The sequence below is a fragment of the Pristis pectinata genome, chromosome 22 (assembly GCF_009764475.1).
Source record: "Pristis pectinata isolate sPriPec2 chromosome 22, sPriPec2.1.pri, whole genome shotgun sequence".
Classification (NCBI taxonomy): domain Eukaryota; kingdom Metazoa; phylum Chordata; class Chondrichthyes; order Rhinopristiformes; family Pristidae; genus Pristis; species Pristis pectinata.
In genome coordinates, this window is record NC_067426.1 from 18,928,526 (window position 1) to 18,949,747 (window position 21,222).

The following is a 21,222-nucleotide window of genomic DNA, read 5'->3' on the forward strand; positions in this document are numbered from 1 at the left end:
CTGCAGAAAGAGAAACAGTCTTAATCTTTCAGGATGATGAAGGCTCCTCAACCCATAACTGACTTTGTATCCCTTTCCGCAGATTCTGTTTGACCTGCTGAGCATTTCCATCATTTTCTGTTTATATTTTTTTCAGCTGACCTGGCCATTTTGCAACGGTTGAGCTTGAAGTTCTTTTGTCTTGCACAATTTTTTGCGATGCTATGTGACTGAGGTTTAGAAATCGGGTGTGTAATAAAATATCTGTCTAAGATGCCCTGCATACAATTGGGACAGCATCCATAAAGTGCCAGCTGATCATGTCACCTTTACGAATTTGTTGCATTGCATCTTCAGGTCCCTTTTCTCCTGCATCAACTCCATCCAGCCCAACCCCAACACCCCACTTCCCCATTCACCCTACTCCAAATACAGCACCATTTAGATTATAGCATCTTGTCGTTCTTGTTTTCCCCAAAGTGCATCACATCTCATTTGTCTCCGATATAATGTAGCTGTCATGTGTCTGCCTATGCCCTCCTGTAGGCTAATACAGTCCTCTTTGCTATTTAGTACATTGCCACCTGCAAACTTCAAAATTGTTCTTTCTATACCCAAGCCAAGTTCATTTTTATATAAAATAAGAAAAACAATGGACTTAATACTCATCTCTGCAAACTTCTGTCAAGTAAAAAAAAACTTATTCTAGCGGGTCAAAAACAGTCCTTACTAAATATGCATAAATAACAATCTTATGAAGTTTGATTCCATTGATGTGATCTGTATTTTTTTTGTGTGCTCACATTTCTACAATATTTCAGTAAGTAGAACAAAAACAATTTGGTGAGACAAGGCTATTTAAAAATTGCTAAGTTGTTTCATTTTACAATCATTGACCTTAAAATTGTATCATGTCACACAATGCTTTTGTACGCAATGTGACTGAATTTTACTAATCTGTTGTGTAATAGATTAACTGCCTGGGGTCCTTGCACACAATTGGCACAACATCCATTTTTAGATGATACATTTCATCTCCTGGTCCTAGTCATTACTTCATGTTGTGTAGTATATTTAAAGTATTAGTTAAAAATGGTGCTGTTAGCTTTTTTGATTTGCCTTCTATGATTGGTTGCTCATGCAACTTGATGACATCACCACTGCTGGATGCCAGGGTTCCTTTCGAACTGGCAACATCAAAAAAGGCAAAGTCTATACCATGGAGATTGTTAGTTCATTATGGATATCTTTCTTCAATGCGAGTGGCACATGCCATTGCTTGGCTGCTAACTACAAAACCACAGCCAACGAATAACAAAATAGAACTGCATTAAAAAATATCAACTAATTTTTGAGTAAAGGCAGTTTAAAAAAAAATTTATTGTGAACAGCATAAAAGCCAGGTTACATATCTGACATTCAGCAGTCTATCAACAGTTAAGTCTGTGCAATAATAATATTATTTTTGCTTACTGCCAAAATGATGTAACTTGATACTTCAATGTATTATTTCAAATGTAAACAATGAATATTCCCTTCACAACTTCAGATTAAACAATGTTTTTAAGATCATGTTTTAAGATTTTTACATCTTATCAGAAAATTAGATGTGTATTTGAATGAATAATTTTACAGCTTCTACCTGCATTTTTCTTCTTGAGGTTCTCTTCAGCCAAGAACCAGCCTTAGAGTTTTACCAGGGCCATCTGAATATGCCTCAGGCTAATCCTGACATTTCAGGCTTCATCTCCCTCAATGGAGAAGGCCCTACATATATCGAATGCTTCTTCTGATTGGTCAAATAAAAAAATAAAAACCAGGAAAATTTTATAATCAAATCATACTGGTCATCACTACCAGGACATTCTAACTTTACTTATGCATTTACATGAAACAATAAATAAAAAGATATTCAACACAGAGCAGCCTTTTCAAGTATACTCAGTATGATGTCAGAGTGACTGCTTTCATTTCCTTTGGCTGTGGATTCTCCACTGGTTTCTTTCATTGTCACCATTAGCGACCTACTCTCAGAAACATTTTGCCAGGGCAAAAAAAATTAATCAACTGCAGAAATTATGTAACTTGCAGCCATTTAAACATTGAAACTAGGAGGTAAAAAATGCCATTGTTTCCATGAAATATTGATGCTGCGTGCATGGCCTTTTCAGCTAAGCAGTCAGTTTCTGAAACCCACAAATGCAAAGGTTTCAACAGAAGTTTCTACATTAAATGTTTTGACAGAAGATATTTCAAAGGCAGGACTGTTTACAATTCTTGTTTGCAAGTCACAACTTCTTACTGAAAATAAATTTCCCGAAACAGAGTATAAAATCTGACTTGGGCAATTCTTGGTCATTAGTTTAATATCAGTAAAATAATACACTTTTTCAAGGGTTAAGCTGGAAGCGTAGTCCTCAGGCAATAATTTAATAGGAGACAATCAGCATGGATTTAGAAAGGAAAGATTTCTTTGAGGACATTTTATATCAAGTAGCTATTGGAACTCTCTTGATATAGCTTAGCTAAATCTCCATAAAACTTTTGGAAAAAAAGGTTTCTAATTAAAACTAAAAGCTTTACGAATGCAGATAGAACAAGGGTTTGCATCAAAACATGGTTAGATGGAATACAGAAAAACCATGACAGGAGGAATGTCAATTACAAATCCCCAGAATTTAGTGTTCCTATTATTAGCAAATAACCCAATTGCCATAAACAACTGTAATCTTGTTATATTTGACAACAACAAAATCATTGGTAAATTTTCAAGTGTTTGAGGGGAAAAGCAGCAAGGAAAATTTAACACTGATAAATGTGAAGTATTGCACATAATCAAACAATTGAAGTCACAGGTATAAAATAATGAAACGAAGTTGGCAGAGGGAATATTAAAATGGAACCTAGTAGTAATAACTAATATGTTTGTTAAATTTATATGCCACTTCCAATGTGCAGATATTGTGTAATCAAGAGCTCATCAATGTGGAACTATTGAATAGTTCGGAAATGATGTGGTTGGCACTACATTCTGCACTCTCTTGTTGCTTTTCCCTTTGTACTACCTCAACGTACTTATGTTTTGGAATGATCCATACGGATGGCAAGTTTTTCCACTGTATCTCAGTACATGTGACAATAATAAACCAATTATCATTTTACTGAGGTTCCTTTGCAAGTTTCTCAATGCTAACAAGAACATTCATGCATATCTGTGAAGAACTACGATGTATTTGAGTTAATTTACCAAGCAAGAGAGCATACACAAGATCACTGGAGTTTTAAAAAGAGTTAAAAACTATAATAAGAGTACAAAAAGGATGGGTTCCAAAGGGCTGTAAATGGCACTTCTTAAAGTTGAGTTTTCGTATGTTCTGCATCGATATTTTTTCTCTGCATCAAAAACATCAAGCCCTTTTGAACAGAGTTTTTTTGTTGAGAGGATTCGTGATCCCAAGCATCTGTCAAAAAATCAACATCATTCTCCATGAAATTCCTGCAGTCTTGTAATGAAGACTTGTGAACTCAGCGGTGTGATTTCCCCAGACAACATATCAGGTCGGCAGTAATAGCAGTACATTTTTCCCACACTTCTGTAGTCCAATGATTCCAAGTCTGTAAAAGCACATTTCTGCCTATGTGTCATTAGGAGTCTTGTTAATATTTTCTCTCCAGTGGGATATTCGATGAAACAGAAACCAGTGAAGTTGGTCTACTGACAGGTATGTTGGTAGTCGGAGGTGGGAGTGAAGGATGCCTTGATGATTTTGGTGCCAGATCTCTTTTCAACCTATTTTGTCTGTGGAAAATCATTGATTATTAGTGCAAGTCTGGCGTAACTTTGATGTATAAACTTTTAACTATTTTCTGATTCTAGGAATTTGAAAAAAGAAGAGATGTTTATAGTCCATTATTTCTACAATTACACAAGCACAGTAGCCAAAGCTGAATCCAAGGTATATTAACCAAGATATATGACCCCCCCCCCCCCATACAAAGACATGACAATCAAGTTGATATTTTGCTACTACTACATATTATTAAATTAAAAAATACATCATTTTAAAATAGTTTCTCTCTGCTTATTCCCACTCCACTCCCGCAGCTTTAATCGCATTATGTGGTTTATATCCTGGAGCACTGCCTAATCCCAGCATGCAGTTCTGGCCCAACATTTTTTTTTGCCTGGTTGGTCTTGTGTCTTGAGCTTTTGTAGTGCATGTTAGATATTGAAACTTCACAGGGGTACAGTGTAAACTGCGAGTCCGCTTCCATGATTTGCCTCACTCATCCATAGTTTGTCAACAGGACCTGGACCACAGAGTCCAAGGTCCAGATCAAATTTTGCAACTCTAGGGAACGAGCACAAACTGCCCTCAGGGATAATGGGAAACCTGGCTGTGGAAAGCCTCAAAGTTAACCATACTGTAAATATTTTTAGAAGGAGCATTAGTGATTCATTTCAACTTTGTGAAATTTATTTTATTTAGAAATTTTATGTTCATTAAGAGAAAGACAAAGGAATTAATCATAAAGGTATAGAAGCTGTTCATCCCATAGAATCCATGCTTTTTCCTCATGGAGCAATCTATTTAGTCCCATTCCCTAGCTCTCTCCCTATTACCCTGTAAATTATTTTCCCCCCAAAGGGCCTATGAATTTCCTTTTGAAAGCTCCGATTGACTACTTTAAACATTCTCATCAGGAAGATCATAACGTTTCAGATCATAAAGTTTATCAACACTTTTTCTCCTGTATTTTTTGCTCATAACTTTGATTATGTGTCCCTGTCCATGTACCATCTACTAATGGAATCTAGTCTCTATTTACCCTATCTAAATCTATTACAGTCTTGGACATCTATATCAAGTCTTCTCTCAAGCCTTCCTTGTTCCTAGGAAACATTCACAGCTTCTCTAGTTTAACCACAGAACAGAAATTTCTCGTCTTGACAGCCTTTCTAGTAAGTGTGTTATGCACCTTTGCCCATTTCAGGAGCCCAGAATTAACAAGTGCACATAGGTCAGGAATATCATGGTCAAATACAGAGCAGAGTGTCCTCTGTTCAGCCTTAGTAAGCTGTCAGGCCCAACCTTAGAAAAGCAACTCCCCTGCATCCATGTTATTATCCCGCCACCTTACTGATCAAGTTGACAATTAGCATTTAAATGGATTCAGTAGGAATTAGACTGATATGTCCCATAACTATTTCAGACATAGCAGGTTGGATATTAATTTCTGCACAATGTTAACTTTTGATATATTTAAAGCTGTTTTAACAAAATGTTTTCAATAATTTCATTGTTTTTAAAAAGTGACCACCAAAAATTGCACCAAAGCCTTTGGTTGATTGGTAAATTTTCATGTCTGCCTGGATGTGAGAAACTTGGCATGATCACTCTAAAAGCCAGTGAGTAGTTAAATCGTTGGGGTGGGCAAAATTAAGGACAGACACTTTACACATAGGTGCACATAAATGGGAATTTTAGTTTCCATGTAACAGGTTGGCATGACTGTCAATTTCTACATTCATGGCAATTAGTTGAATGACTAATAAACAATAATTCTTCATTTCTTCTTTACCTGTTGTAGTGTTTCAAAAGGAACAGTACCAGGGTGAATATGATTATTATTCCAATTACAATAACAGCTACAATAGCACCAGAACCTGAAAAAACAAAGAACAAAATCAATAAATAATCAATCTGCAGCAAGCATCCCTACCCGCATTAACCTACCATGTCAGATGTGGGAGCATGAGAAGTTAATGCTGCTGGCATCAGTTCCTTTCACTCTACTTACATTGTTGTTAATAATGGGTTTTTTCACAAACTTGCTACTCCAGTTAAAACTTATGCAGGTAATCAACTTAATTTTGAGTCAATACAAACAGTCTGGAGATTCATGTGCGTGTTTATATGTGAATCAGTGGAATAAATAAAGGTTGTCTATAGTTTCACCTTCATTTCAAGAAACTTCAAAGAAACTACAACACTTCTTTCCACTGAACCAAATTCTCAAATGGGAAATTTTGTGATAAACTGGAAATACAAAATAACTTCAGAACACGTATATTGTACGGTATCACTACTGCCCCTTTTGAAGGAATTTCATACCTTTTTGGCATTTCCTTGGCAAGGCGCTAACCAGAGTTTATGGATTTAAGGTGACTGGCAAAGACACCAAAAGGGAGATGAGGAGATATTTTTACCCATTGGGTTCTCATGATTGGGAAAGCACCACAATATTTTTCCAGAAGTAAATTAAAAGATAAAATCAAGCACAGCAGAAGCATTTTTGGGAAAAGTGCAGGGGAAGTAAATTGATTGAATAGTTTTACAGAGAGCTCGCACAAGCATCATGGGCTTTCTGTTCTGAAAGATTCAATTCTTGATTCTCTGTTTAATTCTCATGATTAAATTAATTACAATATATTCATAGGCATATGCTATTCATGATCCCCCTTGCACAAGTGCTGAACTTATTTTTCATTCTTCAATGTGTGCTCATTTTGAATGTCTGGGCACTGACAGGTCATGTGATGTGAAAACATTGAAAAGGAAAGGATGCAGTTTGTAGTCATGTCCTCAATGGTGATGATGATGAATATAGAGCCTATCCAACAGCTCTGCAGCAAGTTTCCTCTGCTTCCACCACATTCCACCACAGGGCATGTTCTGTATTTTGTCTTGGCTTTGACTTTACAGAAACAATGAAGTATTAATGCAAGAAAAAGAGCTTTCACTTAAGTTATAAACTCCTGACCTGAGCTGATGTGTCAACTGATCATAGTACAGTGACAAGTCACACAAAGAAGCACACCCTGAAATGTGGAGCACCAGATAACAAAACTTGTTTTGAAGATAAGAAACAGCAAAGACTTGGTTTGTCATCTAATCTTGATAACAATGCTAGTTATACAACAAAGTGAACAGAGCATTATACAATACATTCAGTAATAAGAACCTTGCATGTGAATTTTATGATCTCATTGATCATTCTCTATTATGGTTTTCATTCCTGAACCAAGAGAATTAAGGTTTAAGTTGGCTCATAACAATGCATTCCGTCTAATTCTGACTCTGTAAATTGGAAGAAATATAGATGACAACATTGTCCAGTTTGATTATTGGTCAGCGCAGAGTTAATTGCTCTTAAACAGGTCTTTGGGTTGGAGGAGTGATAGATTGAGGGAGGGGAAAAATGCCAATTTATAGTCTTGTGGCCATTTACTAGAATGTAAGAAACTGAATATCAGAGGAAAACACTGTCAATGTAATTAAGATGTTCAAATGGAGAATCTTCACTTCTTCAGCTGCCCAAAGGGTCAAGGATGACTTACTTTTACTTCAGTTCTGTGTGCCCTGAGGTGCGATCTGCATACTGCCATGGGTGGGCAGGTAGTGCTTGATGGAGAGCGAAGGTGGGTTATTCAGGATGTTGCGTATGCTTTCTTTTTTTAAAATGCTTGTCCACTGAGAGCTCCTGTCATTGAGTTATGAAGTACTCAGTGCCTTAACAAATGCCCCTTCTCTACTTAGGGCAGTCAAGGGACAGGGATTCTCATGAGTCAAAGATTGTGGTTTAGAAACATTCCTGAAACATTTCACTGGAAACCTCTTGCTGTGATGGAGCTTGTTTTGGGAGAGGGTGTTCAGTAATGTGGTTCACCCACTTGAGCTAGTTGAGTGCAATTAGAGACTTGATGCTGGAGGTTTTGGCCAAGGAAAGAACACCGACATTACTCTGCTTATCCTGCCAACGAATTTGGAGCATTTTGTGGTACTGATACTTCTCCAGTACTTTAAAATGCCTCCTGTAGGCTTTTGGTTCTCAGAAGTTCAAAAGAGATTGACAACTACTGCAAACTACGAAGGATGGGAGATGAGTTGGGCTACCATGGGCTGGAAAGCTGCATTAAAATGTATAACAGTAAATAAGCAATGGCTAACATTTTACAGAATTAATACAAGGTCTATGCAAAAGGCAAATTAAAACAGGAAAGTGGACCAGCAGTGATTATTAAGAGAAGTTAAACACAGAATTGGATCAAAGGAAAGGCTTGTTGCCAATTAAAATAGTCTGAGAAATGGGAAAGTTTCAAAATTTAGCAAAGGAGGACCAAGGCATTGAAAAGGAAAGAGAAAGTAGAAAGTTGAAGGAAAGAGAGTAAGCTAGCGAGGGGCATGAAAACAGACTGTAAATGCTTCCATTGATCTGCAAAATGACTTGCTAAAATTAATCTGGATCCCCTACTGACTGAGATAGGAGAAATCATATTGAGGAATAAATGAAAAAGGCAGAGAAATTAAAGAATATTTTATGATTCTCTTCACAGAAAACTTCCTGTGAATAATGGAAAACGATATGTCCAGAGTGAAGGTGGAACTCAATGAAATTAGCATTAGTCAGCATTAGTATTGGAGAAGTTAATTGGACTGAAAGGTAACAAATCCCCAGAATCTGATGATCTACATCCTAGGGTTTCAAAAGGAGGTACTATGAAGATAGTGCTTGTACTGTTTGTCATCTTCCAAATTTCCATGGATTCTAGCACGATTCTTTCAGATTGGAAGGTAGCAAATGTAACCCTGCTATTTAAGACGGGAGAGAGAAAACAGGGAACTGCAGACCAGGTGGCCAGACATCCTCAGGAGGGAAACTTATAAAGCTAGTCCTAAATAATCCTTAAAAGAATCTCTTAAGTGGACTAGGCAGTGTCAACATGGATTTATGATAGGGAAATCATGTTTAACAAACCAGTTAGAGTTTATATTTGCTCTGTGATTAACAGAATAAATAAGGATGAAGGCCTTGGCATAATGTATATGGACTTTTACAAGGCTGTCGATAAGGGCCCTGGAAGGTGTTATTAAATGAAATTAGACTACTGTGCATTGGGGGTAATGTTCTGGCAATGAACGGAGGATTGATTAACAGACAGAAATCAGAGAATAGGAATAAATAGCTCCTTTTGGGTTAGGAGATTGTGACTTGTGGGTGCCACAGGGATCCATGCTGGGGCTTAAGCTGCTCCCAGTATATAATCAATAATTTGGATGAGGGAATATCCAACTTTGTTGATGATACAAAGCAAGGTGGGCTGAGAGGAAGATACAGAGAGGAAGATAAAAGCAGGTTCTACAAATGGCAAAGTCATGGCAGACAGAATAAAATGCAGAAAAATGAGAAATTGAGTATAAAAGGGAAAGGAAGAATATTTCTTCAATAGTGAGTGATTGAAAGGCATTGGTGTTCAAAAGAATCTATAGGTCCTTGTACACTTATCAGGTTAGGTTTAGTTATAATGTGTGTACAGAAAGCAACTACTAAGGCAAACAGTATGTTGGCTTTCATTGCAGGAGGATTTGAGTGCAGGAGTAGAGATGTTTAGCTCCATTTATGTAGGGCACTGGTGAGGATGTATCTGTAAGACTGTGCAAGACGTAGCAACTTCCTTTCTAAAGAAGGATTATTTTTAACGGAGGGAGTGCAGCAGATGGATTTCTTGGATAGCAGGCTTGCTATACTAGAGGAGTTTAAGCAGAATTAGTTTATATTTTCTTTCACTCAAACATACAACATTATTACAATGCTTGACAGGGTAGATGCAGAGTTAATGTTTCCTCTAGCTGGGGTGTCTGGAACCAGGAGTCATAATTTTAAAACAAGGGGTCAGCTATCCAGGACAGAGATGAGAAGAGATTTTTGCACCCAGGGAGTAGTGAATCTCTGAAACTCTCTACCCAGGAGTCTGTGGAGGCTGAGTATATTCAAGGCAAAAATCTATACTTATTTAGCTATAAGAGAATCAAGGGATATGGAATAATGCAGGAAAGTGGTGCTTATCCATGATCTTACTGAATGGCAAAGTAGGCTGAGAGGCAGTTTGGACTGATCCTACTTCTAGTTTTATGTTTATTAAACCACTTGGGGTTTTCTGGGAGAGAAGTCAAGCATCTGTTCACAGTGCTAATTACAGTGGACCTCAGGGCAAAGTATCATTGGAACACTCAGTGCCTAAGTTCAGCATAAACAATGACGACTTAGCAACGTAGAACCACAATCAGCAGCAAAAACAAAACGAAGAGGCTTGGGGGTGAAAACCAGCATAAACGTGGTGGGAAAAGAATCTGAGTATTACAGTCTTCAACGTGTCTGAAGTAAGGGGGCGGTTCCCTCTAGGGTTGTGGAATAATAAGTTAAAACAACTTTTGAATACCAATGTCCATAATCCCCTCAACCTTTCACAGCCTTTTTCTGCCTCTGATCTGTGACCTTTTGAGATTTCCCCCCCAACCACTGACAAGATTTTCTTTCATATCAAAAGGTACACCTCATTCCTTTCATGGATATAGTTTCTGGGAATTCAGTGACAATCACTGATGAATGAATAGTTCACTTATTCAGGTAAAACAGCTGCTTACACCATGAAGGGTTTTTTGTTAAGAAATTGGCACTTGAACAAGATCTACTGCATCTATTATTTCTCTTGGATATCCTCATGCTTTCTCGCACCCTCCCTCAGCTTCCTTTGTGTTCTCCTGCAGGCGCAGGGATATAGATGCTGAAACCTCTTGTTGAAATGTATTTACAGAAAGTGGGTTAGATTGACAAGGCGAGCATTTATTTACCAACCCTGATGGCTATTAGAAGGTCCCAGTGAGCTGCTTTCTTGAACCATATAGTGAAGGTACTTATAGAGCTGCTGGATAGGAAATCTCAGGACTTATACCCAGTGACAATGAAGGAACAGCTATATATTATCCAAGTCAGGATAATGTGTGGCTTGAGTTAAACCTAGAGGTAATTGTGTTCCCATGCACCTGGCACCCCCATCCTTCAGAAAATGGGGTATCTGTTTTTTGGGAGGTGCTGCTGAAAAAGCAGAATAATAGTAGGGTAGAGTTCATTGATCGTCACTGCCTCCATTCCCTCGCCTCAATATCCATCCTTTACAGGGCAGTTCTGGCTGCAAGCACTGGTAGACTCCTTGACTGAATTCATGAATGTTCTAACGAGGATGATTGTAGAAAGCACAAGAAAATATTCTCTCTATTTAATCAATGTTCATGTTATTTGAATCTCTGGGAGGATGTGTTGGTCTTGGAGGCAGTGCGGCATAGATTTATTCAAAAGACGCTGTGGTATTATGTTATGAGGACGGGTGCATTAAGAAACCATGGTTCCCTCAATTAGCCTAACCTCCCTTGAATTTAGAAAATTGTGATCAAATGAAGGTGTTGAAGGCGATGAAAAAAATTCATGGGGTCGAAACTAATAAACTATTGATTTGGGTGGGGTTTCCAGAACAAGGATGTACGGCCTTTAAATCGGAATGAGGTCATTCAGGGTGGAGTTAGAAGATGTTCATTTTCATAAAAGTTTAATGATTCTCTTCTGCAAGGGATTGTTGAAGTCAAATGAGATTTTCAAAACTGAGATAAATACACTTTGTTAAATAAAGCTATCAAGTGATTATAAAACAAGTGATATTAAACAGATAACATTGACCAGCCTTGACATAATTAGATGGTAGAACACCATGGAAGGGCTGAATAGCCTACATCAGTCAATAATGGCCACTTTAACTATGATGACACCCCACAGCACAGAACTTCTGGTTTTCTTAGTCCAGTTCCACACCAGTACAGCACAGAGTGACTTACTAAGCCTCACCTTCATGCCATGTACTCTTACCCCCTGCTCTCCACTGCAGGACCCAGCTCCACCCCACCCACCCAATTGTTAACATGCAACTCAAATTCCAAATAATTCTACAATGTTAATCACAAAAGCTCATGGTTAACAGTCTGCACTGTATATTCAGCTAAATTAGTTTAAAGTGGGAAAAATTAAAATTGCATTAAATATCCTTACTCTGGTACAGAATTTCTTGAGGAGATCTTGTTGTCAATGTTGTGTTGAAATTTTCATCTGTTGTAGAACTAGCTGCCATAATGAAGGCTATAGGCAAGGGAAAAAATATATTAGAGAAGGAGCTCATTTTTTCAAAAACAACACAAACCCAGATGGAATTGAGTGCCAAGTAAACTGCCAATTTATCACAGAGGTCAGATGATATGGAGGTGGTGCAACAATAACATGACTAATCAAAATAGTTTTGACTCAACAAAGAGGTCAGCCCCCTCTGCTTCCCCCCAGTTTCTGTAATCTGGAAATAATAATGCCAACTTCATCTGGAGTCCTACCCTGATATCCTTTACCAAGATAGCTCAGATCTGTGTGAAACGATGCAAGGCTGGGGCTGACATCAGTTTGGATGGAAAACAATGAAAGCACGGCAAATCCCAAGAACCTCTTTCCACAAATGCATGACAGTTAATATCATTGTTGCCTCAACCCACCATAAAACACAGTGCTACAGAGACAGTGCACGAAAGGTACTTTAGATTTCTGGCATCCAAGATATTATGATCTCAATCTTGACTATGTGTAGCTACATCTCTTGTTAGTTTAAATAGAACATTACATTATTTAGCTTGGTATTTTTGCTTGGCTGATTTAAAGGAGTCAGTCACAAAGACCAAAATGGTCCCAGACAATAATTACAACACATATTGAGGCAAGCAGTATGTCAGCTGTGGGCTGGATTAACGCTAGTGACAGGTCAGAAAGCCAAATGACCACTAGGATATGGCATCCCTCTTCATATACCTCAACTTGTTATATTGCTGGTAAACTGAAGAATTCTATTTGTTGTAATAATATCTAGACTAGAAAGCTGAAGGCATAGCATGACAAAATTCAAAATGCATTTTGAACAGAGTGAGCCCCAATAGAGCTCATTTCAGATCATTTTCCATCACTTTGGATATTTGACTGGACACCTTTGGTTAAGAGCCACACTTGTGCGTTCCAATGCTCCACCCATGCAATTCCCTGGCCCCCATCTTGAGTGCCACTTCACACCTACCACAAGACCCCATCCTCTGATCACGGACTTCTGCTTCCCACCCTGACCACCAATCCAACCCAAATTACAGGGCTCAATTAGGCCTCCAACTGGCATTGACGTTTGCAGCAATGAGCTCCCAACTAAAACGGTCATTAGTATGCTGTAGTGATCATATAGTGCATCCAGATTGGTGCAGTACATCTTCTAGGCCTATACCTTTTCTAGTGCTTGGAACTTAAGAGAACTTCAAGCTATTTATCAGTTGTCTCAGTTTACTCTTCCCGATGCATTGTTCTTAGCCAAATATTGTCTCTCCAAAGCATTGGATCTTATATCTAAAGTAGCTTAACACCTTGTACAATGTCCAGTGTAGTGGAATATAATTAGTATGCTTTAAACAACAGTTGAAATTGTATTTCTCCAAACTACATTGGACAGTTGCACATTTAAAAGACTTTTTCCCCAGGGTTGAAATGTCCTATACTGGATGGTATGCATTTATGGTGAGAGGAGGAAAGTTCAAAGGAGATGTGTGGGCAAGTTTTTACACAGAGATTGGTGGGTGTCTGGAATGCACTGCCAGGGGTAGTGGTGGAGGCAGATACAATAAAGATGCTTAAGAGGCTCTTAGACAGGCACACGAACATGCAGAGAATGGAGGGATATGGACAGTGTGCAAGCAAAAGGGATGAGTGTAATGAGACATCATTAGCTTAATTAGTTCAGCACAACATCATGGGAACTGTTCTATGTTCTACTGATATGAGAGAAATGGGTTTCAATTCGTGGAGCACTGCCACCTGCACTGGGGAAAGAGGGAGCTGTTCACTTGGAAGTGCTTTCACTTCATATGACTAAATGTCCTAATGAACTGAATAAGTGGATAGATAAGGCTTTAAGCTAAAGTAGTGGTGGGGTCAGTATTCTATTGAAAGGAAACTTAGAATATTTTCATATTTACTTTGGTATTTTTGCTTTACTGATATAAGGAGTCAGGCATAAAGACCAACAAGCTCCTGACCAATTGTAAATACATACAAGTCAGGCTGAAAGTCAAGTTTAGGCAGGATTAATGCAGTGATGGGTCAGAAAGTCAAAGTGAATTGACAAGGTGATGGAGTAGGGTAGCAAAATGGATAATGCAATCATTCAGGTCAAATTTGCTTCTTCCTTTCCAGTGAAGAAAGAATTTTTAAAAACAAAAGTGTCCAAGCAATACCAGCAGCAAGACAAGGTGTGAAAGAATTCATTCCATTTTCTGGAACTTAATTCAGAATTGGAAGTCTTCCACGAGCAGCTTTGGGTGATTGTTTCATCACATTAGAGAAGTGAAATCAGATCTGATGATTGGATCCACCAAATCCTCTGGTTTGTGATAGCCTGATTTCCTACATAACCTGTTTCTCCACTCCAGCTATTTAAAAACTGATCATCATTTCCTCATATATACCCTTTGATTCTACTTATTTCCACCCAGTAGACTCCAAAGAATAACATATTATTTAAATAGAACAGCTATGACATAAAAAAGCTGATGACATGCAGTCTCAACCAAAACGTTGATGCAATTGAGAGTGGCGTCTTTAACCACTGGGCTACATGAACCCTATAGACATAAACCATGGTTTCTTGTGGTTTGGCCAAGATTACCCCTACTCTGCCATTCTTTTCTTCAGGGCCCATACTTGGACAGAAGATGAAAAAGACCTGAAATTTTAAACTCTATTTCTCTTTCTATAGATGCTGCCTGAGCTGCTGAGTATTTCTGGATTTCCAGCTTGGTTATTCGTAAATAGTTTATTATTGTCACATGCACTGAGATACAATGACAAACTCTTGTTTGCATGCCATCCAGGCATATCATTCCATACACAAGTACATCGAGGTAGTACAAAGTGGGGAAAAAAAAAGAATGTGGAATATCATATTACAGTTACAGAGAAAGTGCAGTGCAAATAGACAACTGCAAGGGCCATGATATCAGATGGAAAAGGATGACTATTGTGAAGTCGCTCCAGAACATCATTAGTGTAGAATTCCCCCCAACCAGCAATAGCTTGTTTTTAATAATGCACCATTATTTTAAATTACATGATTTGCACAGGAAGCACTGACTCTCAGTATTAGGGTGGGGAAGTGAAATGCATATTCCACAAAACTGTCTTTGGATGCATGCCACTATAATTCCCAATCCTATTCCAACCTGTCTGTCTGTGACCACCTCCACTGCCATAATGAGGCTCAAATTAAACTAAAGGAACAACATCTCATCTTCCATTTTATTTTCCAACTTCAGGTGAAATGCTCACTCATTGTTTCTCACCGTCACGCTTATGACCCTTTCTCAGTCCGCTTCTATAAAAATGTCAGCACTCATGCTCTTTGTCACTTGATCTGTTTTAACCAATCTCCTTATTGTCTTTTGTCATAAACTGCATTCCTCCCTCCAGCTCTGCTTTCAAAACTGGCAGCCCTCTGCTCTTCCCCCAGTGCTGAGAAAGGGTCTCTGACTGAAACATTGACTAGTTTCTCTCTCCACAGATGCTGCTTGACTGGTTAAGTTCTTCCTGCATTTCTGTTTTATGTCCTTGGGTATTTTTCTTTTAATTTTATTTACAGCATGGTAACAGGCCCTTCCGGCCCAACGAGTCCGCGCCGCCCATTTTCTAAATCCAAATTAACCTACCCATACGTCTTTGCAATGTGGGAGGAAACTGGTGCACCCGGAGGAAACCCACGCAGACACGGGAGAACGTACAAACTCCTTACAGACAGCGATGGGACTCGAACCCCGATCGCTGGCACTGTAATAACGTCGCGCTAATCGCTACGCTACCGTGTGTTTCCCTCATGTACTGTACATTTACAACAACAATAATATTAAGAAAATTTGTACTGATAAGTCTTTGATTTATGAGCCCACCCCTTCCACAGATGAGTATATAATTTCTGCCATTACTGAGTCTCCATAACATATCTATGGTAGCTAAGACACAAGGAAAATTGGGAGGGAGATAAAATTACCACCCAATTACCAAAGGCATTTAAATATGTCTGCAGGCTACCAATCCAACATTAACAATGTTTATATTGCTCAATCCAGACAATGGGCATTCCAGATCCAGTAGTACTTGAACAATGCACTGTGAAGTATTTCATCACTTTAAATTGACAAATAATCCCAAAAATTACTCTTTGCTCAATTGGGACAGTCTTATCTGAAACCACTTTGAAAATATAACCCAGCTTTTACTGGGCACAGCACACAATACAAAATTATACATAATTCAGTCCAAATTGGCAATCTCACTCAAGGTCAACAAAAACATTTGATGTGAGAATGAAAATGCTGATAATAACGCTGATTTCTTTTTTCATTGGATTAATACATTGCACGTGGCTGTGCTGTACTTGATTTAATTGTATTTATTGATAAAATATAAATGGAAAGAGGAAAAGCATTCCATTTTTCCTGGCATGGACATTGCCAGTTTAGTCAGCACCAGAACTATCTTAAACCACAGCTTCCCCTCTACCATTGTTAATAAAGCCCTCAACCACCATGTCTGCTCTCACCCCCTCTCTTCTAGAACAGATCAAGGATAGAGTTCCCCAGGTCCTCACCTTCCACCCCACCAGCCTGCACATTGAACAGATCACTCTCTGCAATTTCCATCTTCTTCAAAGGGATTCCATCACGAGACACATCTCCCTCTCTCCTCATGCAATGTTTATATAAAGTTGGTGTGTATGTATAATGTATGGGCATATTGTGATCCTGTTCCACAGGGTAGTCATGCAGTCTGTCTGCTTTGTAATGATGACACTAACTACAATATATAGTCTGTATCAAGAGCTTGTCTTGCTCTGCCTTGCAAATAAACCACTGTTTTGCTGATATGCATAGACCCTGCTTTAATGCATGTGTGAAGACATTACAATTGTCTTTCAAGTATCATTTTAGTTGAAGTATTTTCCCCCCAGTCCCTTTCCTTGTGTTCACTCAGTAGGCAAAGGAAAGAGAATGGGTAAATACTTGCATTTAATGAAGCAGCAAACAAGAACATATGAAATGGACGGAGTATTTGGCCCTACGGTCCTTCGAAAATGCTCTGCCATTGTTATATCAGGGCTGGTTCTATGCTTCTCAACTCTACTCTCCTGCCCAGTCCCCATACTCTGAATCCCTTACTGTGTTCCTCTTCCCCAGCTTACTACTTTGGGGCACATTGATGTTGTCACTCATCTTGCTTGCATGGCTAGTTGGATATATCTACTGTTCCTTTTGAGCAGGACTGCCTTTGGAGTCACATCTCTCCTTTGCAACAGATTTTTCAACTGAGTATCTTTTTCTATGTTAAAAAAAAACCCAACAGCAACTGCTGCCACTGCTGATTGTCCAAAAGTTATGGTTGTTGAATTGTGTTTGCTGTTCAGGTGAATCATCTTCCCTGCCTGTAGCTCCAATGGCTGATGAGCTGCATACATTGAACAGAGGTTTGGACTTTGGATTTGTAAATCTCTACACACAGTTGAAATTATAATCTGGAACACACAAATACATGGTCCTATAAACATACCCGAGAGTCTGCAGCAAGAATAGCAACTTGCAGTTTATCACTGTACCAAGTCAGTGAGATTTCATTGTGTAGTTCACTGGTTTCTGACATTCCAATATTTCAAGAAATCACATCCTTGTTTAGTGTCTACTAACTAGAAGATCAGCAGAATAACATGAGATTACAGAGGAAAACAGTGTCCCTTCTTAATATTATATGAATTGACCCCATTTTAACTTCTGAGATCAACCTACTGTGAAATTTGGAGCAAGCTCCAATCTTTAGAAAGGCCCCTGAATGGGATGTTGGGAATAGTTTGTTACTGCAAGATTTAAGGGCCAAGCTTTATCATGATATCATACCCATCTGGGTTCTCTTGATTGTGACTTCAGCTGTGGATGTTGTGTCAGAGGATAGGGAGAGGAGAGATTCTTTAAATCCTAAAGTAAAGCCAAAGGGTTTACATCTTTTCCCTTTTCTGTGGTGCCTAACCACCCTCAGCATCACAGCTCAAAAGGCAGAAGTGATATCTAAGGAAGTGGAGCAAACAGTCAGTGTGTGAGTATTACTCTCAAAATCTAATTTTGCAAGCTAACTAAATAAAGTCACATAGCTCAGATCAAGAGGGGAAAAAAGGTGAACCCAGAGCAACATTAATCCTGCTGGAATCTCACTGATGAACTAATAGATTTTTGGTGCCAGTAATGCATAAATGGGTTCTACTGCAAGCTTGTGGAGTAAAGTAATGGGATTTACTCTCACACAAACACATAACAGAAAACCTGTTAGTTCATCAGAACACTGTTTGTGGGAGCCATTCTCAGCTCACTGTTGACAAAAGCACCTTGAGGCTTTTACATAATTTCAAGTGAATTCAAGAAGTACAGGTGATAAACTTCCTCCATTTCAGTGATCAGACTCGTTTTCTATGAATGTATCATGTGACGTTGAACAAAGTTATTTATGCAAAACAGGTCCAAATTCAAATCCATGCTGAGCTGAGCCAAGTCAATGATAGAACTATAGTCAGAGAGGAAGGGTATGGTTAAAGAAATCAAGATTCCCACTTTTGGCTGCCACTTGTCCTATGAAATTCTTTGGAATAAGTTTACAATAGGAATATACTTTCTTTATACAGCAATAATGACTTGAAAGTTTCAATGAGACTGTTAATTCTCGGGAGGAAGGTATCACTGGCATCTCTGGTCACCTTATGAAGACGAGAGTGTATCTTCATGAATTAATGCAATTTGATACAACTGCCTGGCTTAGAAGGTCACTTCAGAGAAAAGTTAGCAATCAGTCCAATAGAGTCATAAGTTCATAGGCCATGGAGTCAGAGTCATAGAATGGAAATGAATCCGATGCAAGGGCGATGGAGGAAGAGTGATTGGTTTCCTCCTGAGTAATATTATTGAACTAATTTCTTTTTGCTGATCTAGTAGCTTCATTCCTTCCTTTAATGATGTCTGTTTTCACTTCCAGATTCTTTACTCTAATTCCAAATTTTTTAAAGTTGTCAGGGTGCGATTCAAACTCACAGCTTCTGGATTACTCATTATTGGATGTCACAGTCTTCATCTTAAGAACCTCTGGTGATTTTAGAGAATATTTTACAATTTCAGGCCTTCAACATGCAACAATAATTGAAATCTGGTCTTGCAGTCATTAATTTGCCCTAGCTAATGAAACCTCTATAATTTCAGATCTGGCCTGCTTCACATTGATTTTTACCCCCATGCAACCACTGCACCCCTACCCACACCTCAACCTCACATCTATCACAGTCTAAACTCTCACCCTATCAACTTTCCAACATCATCAGCAGCAGAACTTTCAATAATAATGGTTTTCCATGTCATAATTCTCTCTCAAAATCCTATTTAATATCTACCCAACTTCCCATCCTCAAACCCTTTTCATTCAATCATACTGTTGATTACCTGTCAATTAGATCACCATTGCTTGGGATCCACTTTTGTCACAATGAAGCCTTGTGCAGAGTTAATCACATTACAAGAATTATATAAAATGCAAGTTATTCTTCCTTTCAAAATGTTTTTCTATTTGCTCTTTTCTCCTTACTTTCTGATTTCTTTTGCTCTCTCTAGTTATTGAAGGTGTTGCATGACCTTGAATCAATGTAACCATAAATGTACTGTTTCGTTCATGCTGTTGGGTTTCATCAGCACCCACTGAAAGACTCCTGCAACTGGACAGGCTACAATAAACAAAGAGGGGGGAGGCATGGTTACAAGTTTTTAAAGTATGACTCTATATATTGGGTACATCAGGAAATGTCAAATATTTTACATCAGCCTAAATATATAATATTGAGGTAGTAATCTTAGGAATCAGCATTGGGTTTGCTCAACTCAGTGGAAAGTGACAGGGCGTGGAATGGTAGTGCATGTAATTTTGATCAGCAGATCCTAGGCAGGAACCCATGGGTTTGATTCAGTTTCCAAATGCAGCTGCTGTATGAAATTATAGTAATTTGGATTAGAGATCCACTTGGTTACAAAATTAAAAGCCAACGTAAACCCAACCTGAGCATGGCCAACATGAACTCAAAACTGACCATGGCAAGTCCAAACCCAATCTGACCATGGCTGATCTGAACCTGACCCAACCATGGCCAACCTGAACTCAACCTGGCCATGGCCAATCTGAACCTGACCCAAACATGACCAACTGAAGCTGACTTAACCTTCACTAGGAAGAAGTGGAAAGTTGTGAGAACTGAGAAAATTCAGGTGATCCTTCTCCCAACACTTAAGTATGGGGATGTCCAGGACATAATGTGGTGTTCAGCAGGAAGGAGTGGAGGGATAGAGAACATGCCCCAAGGCAGTAGTGGCATTGCAGGAAGGAAAGTACAGAGCAACCTTCTGCTTCTAATCAACCTCTGACTTGACTTCACCTGGTGTGAAAGAAGCTGTTGTTTCCCCACTTAGACTGGAGTTAAAATTGCAGTCAGGATCCTGATGGCAGCTGCTCTGCTCAGGGAAGTGAGCTTTTATGCAAGTCATAGGATGGAATCTTTCAGACTCTTCCTTGTCCACATGACTCAACTAATTACTGGATAAACTTGCTAAACCATCAGCAAAATTTGTAAATCATCATTTTTTTTAAAACAGGAAGTTAACCAAATATAAGGTAGGTTAATAAGGTTGTATAAAGACCACAGAAGGAATTCCATTTCTTCTCAAAGGGATGGAGGTCACAAAGACAAGCAGGCGAACAAATAGAAGTTATTGCATGTGTCAGGATTCCTTGCTGCCCTTTTAGCTGAGTTTATTTCAAATTGAATTGGTGAGTTCGTACACAAGGTCTTCTGCAGCTAGCAATGGTGATAAATTTTTGCCAGCAAGTTATAGGTTTTTTATCAAGTGTTAGGGAACCAAGGAGAGTAGTGGATTTAAAATCCAGATCTGTTGCAAATGACAGAACAGGTATGAGGGGTGGAATTGCCCCCATTTGATAACAACAGCTTCACCAAAGTAAAAACGAAAAATGCAGGAGGCACTCAGCAGGTCAGGCAGCAGAGAGTCAGAGTAGCACAGCATGGAAACGTGCCCTTTGACCCAACTGGTCCATGTCAAGCAAGATTCCAATTTCAGCAAGTCCCATTTGCCCATGTTTGGTCCATATCCTTCAAAATCTTTCCTATTCATGTACCTGTCATTGTTAATGTCCCTGCCTCAACCACTTCCTCTGGCAGCTCATTCCATATATTAGCCACCGTCTGGGTGAAAAAATTGC

General features: G+C 38.7%; 1 protein-coding gene across 1 annotated transcript in view; it reads right to left on the reverse strand.

Annotated features, from left to right (window-relative positions):
- Positions 1-1,332: 1,332 nt before the first annotated feature.
- The window catches only part of ncmap (non-compact myelin associated protein), a 35,530-nt gene continuing 15,640 nt past the window's right edge, over positions 1,333-21,222 (reverse strand). Inside the window, exons 2-4 of the mRNA XM_052036162.1 lie at positions 11,860-11,946; positions 5,563-5,647; positions 1,333-3,778 (exon numbers count right to left, since the gene is read on the reverse strand). Coding sequence (XP_051892122.1) covers positions 3,637-3,778; positions 5,563-5,647; positions 11,860-11,938 — 306 coding nt within the window. The 5' untranslated portion in view covers positions 11,939-11,946 and the 3' untranslated portion in view covers positions 1,333-3,636. The remainder of the gene's footprint in view (positions 3,779-5,562; positions 5,648-11,859; positions 11,947-21,222) is intronic.